The sequence below is a fragment of the Pagrus major genome, chromosome 15 (genome assembly GCF_040436345.1).
Source record: "Pagrus major chromosome 15, Pma_NU_1.0".
Lineage (NCBI taxonomy): Eukaryota > Metazoa > Chordata > Actinopteri > Spariformes > Sparidae > Pagrus > Pagrus major.
The window spans coordinates 23,541,531-23,554,491 of record NC_133229.1 but is presented as its reverse complement, the minus strand read 5'-3'; the positions used below and the strand labels follow the sequence as shown (position 1 = coordinate 23,554,491).

Below are 12,961 nucleotides of genomic sequence, written 5' to 3'. Positions count from 1 at the left end.
CTGTTTCCAGTTCTCTCTGACAGCTTTAGCACAGGTAGTCTGTTAGTCCAAATGTGTTGTGTGTGTGCAGATTTGTGTGTGAAGGCATCAAAGACTGCATAATTTCCAGCGTGTGCTTTTTTCGCTTTAGCGCTGCTTATCTTCAGAACATGTGGCACCACAGAGATGTGTGTGAACCTGATGTGAATCTACATTTTCTATAACATTTCATTAGGAGTCTTTTTCGAAATGGTCAAGTTTGCTCGCTATCATTTCACTTTGAGTTCACACAAAGAGCAGTTTGTGCCTGAAAACTTGATGTCAAATGTGAGGATTTTTCTATAAGAAAGAAGTATTCATGACTGAATGAGCCACAATCACAGTATCAAGTAAAAAATATCAGTATTGGTATTTATTTCTGAAGAGTTTAGCACTCAAAATCTCCGCTAATCTGCTTCATCAGGACTGTGTGGGTGTGGTGTGATCAGATTTTAGTTTTTTTTACAGTGGCCTGGCAACATAGACGAGCAAATCCAGCAGCTGCCATCACATTTAGATTTAGATGTTAGCCTGATTCTGACATATGTTTTTATACCAGTGAGAAGTGCATAGAAAAACACACAAATATAGAAATCTATAGAAAACATTGGCAGAAGGGTTTGCATTCAGGTAGGATAACATCACTCGTATAAACAAGCTGATTAAGAAAATGGGTTTCAGGGCCCATAAATTGCAGCACAGCACCAGAAAATGCACCATCTTCCTCAAACTTGGATCAATAATCAATGCAACCCTTTCTATAATGCAGAACAGAAAATGAGCCTCCTGGTGCAGAGCTGAAGCCCAAATAACTGGTAAAACCTACCATATTTACATTTTGTGTTGTTGTGTCCATTATACATACGTGATCTGTTTAAAGTACATATGTTAGCATGTTGTAGCCGCGTAGGTCACAAACACTGTCCTTGCTTCCCGAATCTGGCGGAGTTACAGAGACGGACACAGAGCGAGCAGGCTTGGATGTCCTCTCCAGCAGCGCAGATGTCACTAAATAAAATATTTCATAATCCTGCCCAAATCCTCTAATCACCATGACAACAGGCAGCAGGGAGCCAGAGAGTGGTGGTGTGCGGACCCCTCCTCTTTTTTCCTTTTTCCTCTTTTTTTCCCCTCTTTTCGGTGGAATTTGGGTCCACACTGTCAGTTTTTTTCCCCTCGATGTTACACTATTTTAAACAGCACGTTGATATCAGGGAAAGTGAGTTGTTTGGAGCACTCTGGAAGATTCGGCTGATTCAGTCAGTCCTTGAAAGAGTTTATCAGTACTGGCACATTTGTAATTTCCAGCAGTTTTTGCCACTTTTCTCCCTGAGGGGAAACCATATCACTGCTCAACATCAAGGTGAGGAAGAAAACAGAAACTCCAAAAAGCTCAAACAGGGAAACCACCACAAGTTTGAATGTGATTATCCAATACATGCTGATTTTATTCGGTGTCAGACACAGCTGCAGAACAGAAGTTGATCAAAGGAAAATAGGTTGCCAAAAATTTTGATAATCAGTTAATCGTTCCAGTAATTTATCAAAGATGTGCTGCTTTTCTTTGCCTGTTATGACAGTAAATGAAGAGTCTTTTTGGTTTCAGACTGTTGGTTGGGCAAAATAAGCTTTTTGATGACTAATAAGCATTTTTCACATTTTTTTGACATTTTATAGAACGAACAATTTATCGTGAAAACAATTGGCATCTTAATCGATAATGAATGTACAGCCCCTTGTGTTGGAACGAGGCTGGTTCTGTTCAATTCATAGTATGTAATTTCTGCCACTACTGGTCTTTCAATTCAAAGAATAACAAAAGAAGTCGTGAAGTAGCATGGCATCATGGGAGTTGTCTTCATCGTTAAACAACCACCACAGCCAATGAAAATAAATAATCCTGCTCCATCATGAATGAGCAATACTTAATCATCTATCATCTATCTGTGTGACTCAGGCAGAAATGCTCACAGATGAAACAGTTTTTATTCATGTTATGTTTAGTCACGTTCGCCTGCTTCCTTCCTGACTCTCTCTCAGACGTTATAGTAACAGGCGACCAAATGAAACTGTAACACCTTGAATAAAATCATGGATTTCTCTGAGTTTGAACATGGAGTTGAAAACATTGAGGATAATGTCAGTACACGACTAAACTAAAGATATAAAACAAAGCTATGATTGTTTTTTAGACAACTTCATGCAGCAGTGTTACATATTGTGCCTCTAAGTGGTAAACTGTGCACAAGGAGCACACACACACACACACACAGGAGCACACACTGAAGGCCTGCCGGCTTCTGTATGGTGATAGGATAATGGAGGTGATGACCTCATGGGGTGAAAGGACCTGTTGCCTGGTAACAGTGTGGATAACAGCCAGAGAGGGGGTATTCATATCGCCAACACGGTGTGTGTGTGTGAGTGTGAGAGTGTGTGTTTGTGCATGTGTGTGTGTGTGTGATATCGACCAGTGTTGCCAGGTAAGGGAGATGATGATAGTGGTTTAAAGTAGAGGACTACACACGGTCAGGTGTGTGTAGTTGTGTGTGTGTGTGTGTGTGTGTTACTGATGTATCCCATCACACAGACAAAACACACACAGTCGCAGCCTGTGTAAACACTTCCTGCTGTTGGGTGCCTTTCCTACATTTTACTGCTTCTTCTGCAGCTCACTTGACTGTGTGTGCCAGACATAAATAATTAACTCCCTCTCTTCTCTCTCTCTGCAGGTATTCGGCCCCAGATTATGAATGGGCCTATGCACCCGCGCCCCCTGGTGGCGCTGCTGGATGGTCGCGACTGCACCGTGGAGATGCCCATCCTCAAAGATCTGGCCACCGTGGCTTTCTGCGACGCCCAGTCCACACAGGAGATACACGAAAAGGTACAAAAATAACTTTTCACATGTCATACAATTCCTACTGCTAGAAAACAACAGGGTTTCATTACTTTAATTTGATCTATATCTCTACTTTAGTTAAACAGTTACCTGCTTATCCAGTTCCTGCGATATTTCTCTCCTTGTCCAAATCTTGAGTGTTTGCCATGAAGGCCCCTTATTTATAAGCCCATTTTAGCAGCCTTAGTTTATGTATGTAATTAACTTTAATTAGCTCTTGTTGATTTGCTGTCAATTTTATGCTGCTTCAAGCAATCTGGAGCGTATAGACATTAAGTCTGGAGTGGATATGTTTCAAATCTGCCTCACCACTCAGCCAAGAAAAACACATAAAAAGTGAAGATAAATGATGAATTAAAGCCATGATGTGTCAGCTGATGGAGCAACTTCACATATTGGATAATAGCTATATAAATCATGCTGTGTTTTCTAAAATTCCTACAGTCATATAGCAGTGTCCTCTCTGTCTTGATATTACAGGTTTAATAATTAAGCAATATTACACGAGAGGGTGTGCTTTACCGTCATGTGTGGCTCGACAGGGATACTTAGACCTCGGTCCATATGGATCACAAGTTGTATTGCGATTATACAACTACTACCACTGAAATAAACATAATCAATGGGTATTACTGAAAAACAATCAGTCACATCAGTAGACTCCTATATGTAATGAACCCTAGTTTACTACTCCAGTAATTAGGCCAACCCTTAGTAACGACCTGGCAACAGACTACATCCAGAAGACGTTAAAACATGTTTTAAAACGTCTTAATCGTTAACATTCTGAATTAGACGCGTCGAGCTGATTTGGAAGTTGCTAAGGAGTAAGACAGCTCACTTGTTTCTCATCTCTGTTGAGTTGCACATGGGCAGTACTGATCAGAGGCTGACAACCAAGGACTGACAGTGTACGAGTGCTGCTTGTAAAGCGATGGATGCAAAAGTCCCTAACATCAACACACGTTGTAGCAGCTCACCTGATGAGGGGCAAAAGTTAGCGTGTTCACCTGGGTGTTGTGTTTTCATTACAGTTGATCAGAGCCGAGCGGATAAATATCAGTCGCAATTGACTTGGGAATGAATGCCGATTATACACATTCACATTGAAAACAAAAGCCAGGTGTTAGTAGGTTTTTTGTCCTGTGTGGAAGGGTTACTACCGTCATAGACAGTTGTCCTCTCTGTCTTGAAATCACAGTTGTAATAATAATCATCACTAACCTCACATATGTGGGATAAAATATTTTAGATTAATTAAATAAATTAATTTACCATCTTGTTTACAGTGCGATTTGCCTGCGAAGGAAACTTTGGTCACATAATTATTATTTAAATAGCACGCTTCAGAAGCAAGTCACATAATGCTTTCCAAAAGATGTAAAATCAAGTAAATGCATAGAGTGGCACAGCTGGGATTAAATAAGAAACTTAAAATTGATTAATACAAGTGTAAATGCAATAAAAGCACAGAATTTAAAACAAAGTAACAATTAATTAGATACCAGCCACCTAAATATGCCTTTTTCAATTTCCTTCTTTTCTTTTTTATCAACATTCATGCATTATTCCCTGAGAAATTAATGAAAATGTAAAAAATCATGCAATGTTAAAGAACGTGAGAAACAATTCCTGGCCGTTATCCGGATCTGCACCAAAAGTTAATATGGTCTATTCTGGGCCGAGACCCATCCTCCATCCAAGTTTCATAGAAGTCTGCTCAGTGGTTTATGTGTAATCCTGTTGACAAACCAACAACAAACAAACAGACTGAACCGGGTGAAAACATAATCTCTAGTTGGCGGTAATAATATGCAGCACTTCTTTTGACTGTACTCTTCCTCCACATAAATTATGTGTCGGTTATGAGGCATCGTTTGTAGGTTTAATATACAAGTGTCAGAATAGGTCAACCTACATAATGTTGTACAGACTGTGCTGCTTGCTGTAGCACTAATAATTGTGCAAGTATCTGCAGTAGCTCTCTCTCTCTCACACACACACACACACACACACACACACACACACACACACACACACACACACACACACACACTGTGATACTGCCACCAGTATGAACTTTGAATATGAATCTTGAATAATTTGCCTTCAGTCAAGTGCAGAAGAATCATCTCTTGCCTCCGTCTGTGTCTCCTCCTCTGTAATGTTTTAATATTATTTCAGCCCACTGGCTTGTTCCACTCTCCCAGTTCAACTATAATGGTTTCATCACTGACTCTAATCCCACTGGGTGCCGAAGTGCTGCTTTGTTAAATAAGGAGGAGGAGGAGGCTGGTAATAGAAACGCGATATAATTGTCCCGAGCCGGAGTGGTTGAAACATTTGTCTTATTTTACTGCCTGTACACTGGAGCCAGTCCGGTGCAGTTTTCCAATCCAAGCTGGAGGGTTTGTGTCTTTTCAGCCCAGAAGAGAATGGGGAGGATTCCACGTCATGTTATATCGGTTTCAGTGAAAGTGTTAGCTTGTATTCAATTCTCAAGAGAAAAAAATTAGTCTGATTTAAAATAAATAAATTCTTGGTTTTTTTTGTCTTTTTCGCCATACTTTTCTATTCTTTTCCTTGGATTCTTAGTTCACACACACACACACACACACACACAAACACACAAACACAAGCAGTCTGTGTCCAGAAAGATGCTCTCATAGTTACACATTACACATACTGAGGACCCATCTGGGAGAATAGACGTTGGCAGCGTTCCCACAACTATAACTGCACAGCAGAGGGTACAGATGGGGCACTCTATACACACACACACACTTGCACACACACTTGCCAACAACCTCACCGCAACTTTCAGCAGTGAAGTACTGTTCACACACGAGTATCTAAACAAACTCACACGCAGAGCAAGCAAACACAAAGCAAAGCACACTGCTGTCTTTTTGCATGCTCTGGCTGGAAGTGAGCAGATGCAGCGATTAGGAGATCTGTACTCTGTCGTTCTTGTTGCTCTCAGTGCAAATCAGTGTTGACCTGCAAAACTGACGTGGCCCTGCAGAGTACACGTCAAAAGGAATTTACTAGAAAGCACTCATCTTCTGTCAGCTAATACAACACTGTCCTTGGAAAGAAGCAGAAGACTTTTTGAATTTCAGAGGATATAAAATGGAGCGTTCTTCAAGTGTCTTTGACGCCGTTGTATCAGTAACCGCTGTTTATATCTGAGTGCAGCTTTTGTAGTGCGCAAATAATATCAACCACCGGCAAGAATGTTATCGAGAAAAAATAAAGTGTGTCTCACTCATGTTGAAAACACTTCAGTCAGGACAAAAGAGCGTTTCAAGAGCAGTGAAGCATTACAGTACAAAAATGATGATGTGTTTTGATTTTGTTGTTTTCATTTTTTATATTTATATTTTTGGGCTTTTATGTGATAGTTGACAGTGGAGTGATAGACAGGAAATGCTGGGGGAGAAGAGAGACGAGAGAGAGAGAGGCATGATATTAAACTGGGATCCTCTGCTGGAAGCAGTCCAGACATGCTGTGATTATGCAGTATGCACTTCAACCACTCCAGTGTTAAGAATAATATTAAATTTATGAGTAAACTTTACCCCAAAATCAAGACTACATAGACTAGACAAGACTACTCTCTTTTTACCTTTAGTGCCATATATGTTTTGGAGATATCAGCTGTAGAGATGTCTGCCCTCTCTTGAATATAATGGAACTAGATGCCACTCGACTTGTGGTGCTAAAAGTGCCAAAAAAATTAATTTGAAAAACCAAACAGCAATGTCTCTCTCCAGAAATCACGACCCTGTTACTCATGATAATGTACAGACCTTGTTGTGAACAGTTTTATGTAGGAACTATTTTCTTTCGACCGAACTATACCCACCAACCGTATCACTGCACAGAAGTGGACGAGTACTTTAAAAGCGTCCTTTATTTTTGTTCATTTATCCAGTTTGTTTCTCAGGGACAGGGCATATTAATGAACATTACTGTAAATATGCCAGAATTAGCCAAGAGGCTATTTTTCAAACACAGGCAGCAATAAAAGCAGAGCAATGAAGCAAAGACAAACAATCCCACTGAGCAAAAACATATCCAAAAGTATAGTGTTAAATATAATTATTAAATACCATGTTCTGGTCATCCAGCCTTCGAATATTAGCCTACCTGATGAAGGCTGAATGACCAGACATGTTGTGTAATAAAAAATGATGAATAGCTTCTTTTCTGTTCTTTAGACGTCTGTAACTAAAGTTGAAAAGATGTCTAGAAATTTGAAGGATGTCACTTGACCTCAATAGTGAACGTTGAAAAGACATCTCAAAAAGAAGTCACAAAAACTTCCATTCTGGCTCTCCACTGGATATGTTTTTGCTCAGCGGGATACAACAACAACCAAACACAAGCGAGCAAAGATATGGCACGTAAGTTACAGAACAGCTATGCAAAAACAGACATAAGCAAGGAAAGATAAGAGCAAGACAACCTTAAGAAGAGACTGATTTTAGAAATAGGACAAACAATAACACAAATTAAGGTCAAGCCACAGGGCAGTTTAGCTGCAGACAAGTTGCATATTGACATTTGCTAAATTATGAAGATTTGATTGGTTTATAAGCAATTTTCCTAACTGTCTACAAAAGGAGCTGTAAGTGGTGAGTTCCCCGATATGAACTGGTACAATTTCCATTCATGTGCTTCTTTAATCAAAAAGCCAGATTGGATAAAAGCTGATTTTGTGAGTGGAATAATGCAGTCTCCTCTCGTGACTCCCTCTGGGCTGAGCTGTAACATTAGCTTGCTCAGTTGTGATGCACGCTTCCCTCTGCATCAAATTGTACTCACGCATAGACAGCAGCCACCTAAATATGCCTGAATTTTTTCATCAAGATCCATTTTATTCCCTGAGAAACAAAAAAAAAACACGAGGGAACAAAAATGTCTCGCAATGTCAAAGAAAGTGGGAAAGAATTCTTGAAATTCGTTCAGTAGTTTTTGTGTAATCCTGCTGACAAAACAACGAACCAACAAACTGACACAGGTGAAAACATAACCTCCTTAGCAGAGGTAATAATAACCTTGGGTTTCACAGGCTCGAGTATTTCTCTCTTTTGTAAATGCGTCATTTGACATGTATAGAATAAGCTTAGCAAGTTGCCGTGTCAAGGCCTTTACGTGCTTTTGCAATATTCATGATTGCTTGCTGCAGGTATCATCCTGGTACAAAACAGAGTGATGGTGCCACATGCACTGTGGCACGCCAGCTCAAGCTGCAGACTTCTTAAACTAATTAACACAATACGAAAACCCATTTGCTCACTTTTTCCACTTCATGTAAACTTGCTCTCAGCTTATGTTCCTGTTTCTTACCAGTCCTCTGTGACTGTGTGTCATTTTCCAGCATCGTCTCCAGCCAAGCCTGCTGCCGGCCTGCCTCGCCCAAGTAATGAGATTAATGCACGAGGAGAGCTTTAACCTTGAATTTAGCATCCAGCTCCCGCTACAGCTAGCTCCCAATAAAAAAAATGTTATATGGAAATTCATGGCTATGCTAATCTGCTTGGATTAGGTTAATTCAGTTAGCGGGTTGTGAATTTAAACCTGTTACTTAGCAGCTCGCAGCAGCTACTCACTCGCCTGTGCTTTCTCAGGGGCTGTCAGCCTACTTTATGCTCCTGCCTGCATCCACTCCAACCTTGTTTGCATACAGTCTGAATGAATTGATTGTGACGAAGACCAGCTGTGGCAAGCGCTCATTATAAACACGCAGACAACCACTCGTATTTTTTAGAGCACACATAAACAATCAATTTGCATTTAGACGATGAATTGTGGACATAAACTCAGATCCAGGAAAATCATTTCTTATTCATGTTGGCCTCAAGAAGTTACTCATGCATAATGTTGCAGAAAACCCATATGAATACGAACGTGGGGATGATATTGATTAACAGATTCAAATTTCTTTACCTCTAACACTGCTAATGCCCACCGAGGACAGTGATGATGATGGTTCCTCCTCTGTAATGTCTCCTCAGGTGCTGAATGAGGCAGTTGGGGCCATGATGTACCACACCATCACCCTGACCAGAGAGGACTTGGAGAAGTTCAAGGCGCTGCGCATCATTATCCGCATCGGCAGCGGCTACGACAACATCGACATCAAGGCCGCCGGGGAGCTCGGTGAGACTGAGGGACAGATGCAGACAAAAGAGGAGGGAGATGGATGGATAAAAAGAGAGGTTGCTCAGTCATCATATGCTGAGAGTAATGAATGAGGAGGGGTCATATCTGCACATATGGCTCATTCATTCACCAACACATGAGAGGAACTACAGAATGAATCAACAAAAACAGAAATTATGCATTATGGATACCCGTTGGATGGGGGCCAAACCAAACTCTGCTTGCTATATTGACTTAACAAAAACAACATATGTAACAGGAATGATTACATACTGTAAACAGAATATGTAATGGGAGTGATTGAATATGCAGAGCAGATGCTCCGACTGATATAAAACTCTCCCTCAGATTCCCATTCGGCCCCCTCGGCATATGTTTGGTATGAGAGCAGGATTTAGTGTGATATCCTAATTATTGTCGTTTGTGGTAATACATCTTGCTGCGCTGACAGAGATTCTTTTTTGAGAAATGTTCTTTTCATTGGCCCTAATTAGCAGTTCTTATTATCATCTTATCCTTCACTGTTCAGTTTTATTTTGTAGAAGGTCATAAAGAAAATACATTTCCTGTCGTATTTTGTGAATTATTTTGCGAAATAAAAAGCAACAGATTTATCTCTCTTCAAAACAGTTACAGTAATTATAACCAACTGTTATAACTGCTAAATCTGTGAAGCAGTTATGCTAATTGTCATTTGAAGTATCTATATTGTCATCTCTTGAGCTTCACTGTTCCTTAATCTTTCCCTCCCAGGCATCGCCGTATGTAATATTCCCTCAGCAGCTGTAGAAGAAACAGCCGACTCAACACTTTGTCACATCCTCAACCTGTACCGGCGAAACACCTGGCTGTACCAGGCTCTCCGGGAGGGCACGCGGGTCCAGAGTGTGGAGCAGATCCGGGAGGTGGCGTCGGGGGCGGCCAGGATCCGAGGGGAGACGCTTGGCCTCATCGGATTTGGTGGGTTTTACTGAGAGATGAAGCCGTGTTAAGTTATTTGAATGTTTAGCGAGTCAAAACTGTGCTCGTCAGAGTAAATGAGGCCGTATGGCAACTTATATGGGAGTGTTTGTGCTCGAGGCACAATTTCAGAATGGATGTCCAAAGTTTGACCTGCTTATTACTTTGTTCACAGTCAAAGGAGAGTTAGCAGGCAACATTATGCAATATTTTACCCTAAAATCACAGCTTCAAAATTAATTTGATGGTACAGAGGAGGGAGTGTGAACACACACACTATTTTTGCACTATATGACTTTTTGCTCATACGATCTCCCGTGATAAGTGTGTATCACATCACACACCACAAACTATGGATCTTCAGGTAGATATAAGAAGAAACTAGCTCAGTATTCTCAGTATAGACATCATGGCAGAGGCGAAGAAACCAAAGAGGACCAGAGAGTGAACGGGCAAGAGGCCGGACAAGAGCAGAGTGCCAGTATTCAGGGAGTTTTGATGTTTTTCTGTCTCAGGCCAGCATGCTAATAACCAAATGTATCTCACTTCAAAAAGTTTGGTCACTCTTTGTTAATCTAACACTAAGTGAGCCCTGAAAGTTTGCAACCTTTTGCAACCATCCAGTGTTTCACTTCACTTTTTCTGCAAAATATCTGAATTTTTACTGTGTTTTTTGAATATTTTTTTTTGGTCCCCAGAAATAATGCAACACATTTCATTTCACTTTTATTGCATAGCCATGCACATGCATATATGCACCCCTATGCCAGTGTCCCTAACTAATTTTGAGTAGAGGTATTCGCCAACAGCATTTTATTGGATTACACTCATACTTGGCGAGCCTAACTAAAGCTGTCATTTTGTCTGCTATTCTTTATTGTTATTCTTTTTGTTATGCCAGTGTTCATCTTTAATGTCGCAATAAATAAAGATATGCAGTCATAAATTCTGTGGGTCTTAGGCCGTGGTGGAAACAGACAATAACCAGCTGGAAGAACCATTTAGTTCCTTGAAAAGTAGTTGCTGGGAATAAAAGTTCAGTGTACTTCGGATGGCAACGTGGCTTTACCATGTTTAAACTTATGTTACTCTTACAGCCATACATGTTTTATTCCACTCAAGTACTGTTAAGAGATGGATCCATTGTCCGAAGTCTAAATATTCAAACTAAGCTTCTAGGATCTGAACGGTATCTTCTCGTCCTCCCCTCAGGTCGCTCAGGCCAGGCGGTAGCGATGCGGGCTAAGGCGTTTGGCTTCAACGTGATCTTCTACGATCCCTACCTCCAGGATGGCTTGGAGCGCTCGCTTGGTGTCCAGCGGGTCTACACGCTCCAGGACCTGCTCTACCAGAGCGACTGCGTCTCCCTGCACTGCAACCTTAACGAACACAACCACCACCTCATCAACGACTTCACTATCAAACAGGTGGGGAAACCAATTGCATGTATCTCCTAATGAGCCTCAGGTGAACGAAGATGAAAGATTGTACTATCTCACATTAAAGAGAAGCCGACATAGCCTACAATTCATCAAAAACTGATAAACCTTGATTGGCTGAAGCTCCTTCTCACTGGCTGCACAATCTCCTCACTAAGCTAATGATCTCTGAAGGTTTGTAGCAGAGCTTTAACCCTGCAGACTGGCAGCTGACTTGGCTGGCCACTGACATTCCTTGGCTGCCAGTGCTCCTTTGTTGGCAGCGTCCAGTTAGAGGCTGTTTAAATAACCTTTTAATAAGTGGTAAGAAACTCGGAACAGGCACATGCAAAGACACACTGGCGTTTGGAGAATCGCTGCAGATCGATCTAACATTCTTATATTAGAAAACAGTAAAAATTATGTTCTCTCAGCAGTAAGATGGTATAAATGTATACATTTTCCCTGCAGTGTAATCCAACCGACTGTATTTTCAAAGTCCACGATATGTTTATGGATGTGCACACTCTGAGCAGCACGCCACACCTATTGTGAGCTGCCAATAAAGCAGCCGGTGACGAGCCAAGGAATGCTACTGACCAGCCAAGTCACAGATGCCAGCTGAGTGGGCTGCCAGACCAGGCACGGTGAATCAGCAGCTAAGCTAACCGCAGCATGTGCTTTAATGGTCAATAGTTTATGAACCATCTTTTGTCTCCAAATGGGAGGTGAGTCTTCGTGACGTGTCTGTCTGAGCAGATTTTTGTTCCCACTAGCATGATGAATACAAGAAACACCTCGAAGTGACTCTCCTAGTCTTCTCCTGATCACTGCTGCCACCTGGAGGACATAAAGCTAACTGCAGATTGTGTTAAAATATCTGTTTGAACCATGTACAGCTGAAATTGACAGCTGCTTCAAAACTTTACTAAAAATGTGAAGAAGATCAAGTTAAATACAATGTACGCTCATCTGCATCATCTCTTACTGGCTTGTTTCTTCTAAACCCTGAAGAGCTTCTGTGTAGATTAAGGGATTAGTGTCATTTAGACACTTTGATAAGCCTTTTGTTAGCGTGTCGCTCTGTTTTTGAAAAGCATTTGTTTTTACCCGTGTTGTTTTTCCAATAGAAAAGGTCTTCCTACGCAGCATTGAGCCAATAACAGCAGCTCTGGGCGTGCGGCTCATTATTGAGGAGAATAAAAATCAATGTCTTGCTGCTGTGTGTTTGTGTGTAGATGCGTCAAGGTGCTTTCTTGGTCAACTCAGCACGAGGAGGTCTGGTGGATGAGAAAGCTCTGGCTCAGGCCCTGAAGGAAGGCAGGATACGGGGAGCCGCGCTGGACGTCCACGAGTCAGAGCCTTTCAGGTGGTTATGATCACACCTTCAGCTTCTTATTGAGACAGCGTTTAACCAACAGTCTTTACTCACTGATTCAGTCACTGTGTTACAAGAATGTCTAATAAATATACAAGGAAAATACATTTGACC

The 12,961-nt window shown here is 41.2% G+C and overlaps 1 protein-coding gene across 2 annotated transcripts in view; it reads left to right on the top strand.

Annotated features, from left to right (window-relative positions):
- The window catches only part of LOC141008897 (C-terminal-binding protein 2-like), a 74,909-nt gene that overhangs the window by 56,881 nt on the left and 5,067 nt on the right, over positions 1 to 12,961 (top strand). For both annotated transcript variants that reach the window (XM_073481255.1, XM_073481256.1), the window contains 5 exons: positions 2,751 to 2,905; positions 8,944 to 9,088; positions 9,845 to 10,051; positions 11,264 to 11,478; positions 12,708 to 12,838. In XM_073481255.1, coding sequence (XP_073337356.1) covers positions 2,751 to 2,905; positions 8,944 to 9,088; positions 9,845 to 10,051; positions 11,264 to 11,478; positions 12,708 to 12,838 — 853 coding nt within the window. The remainder of the gene's footprint in view (positions 1 to 2,750; positions 2,906 to 8,943; positions 9,089 to 9,844; positions 10,052 to 11,263; positions 11,479 to 12,707; positions 12,839 to 12,961) is intronic.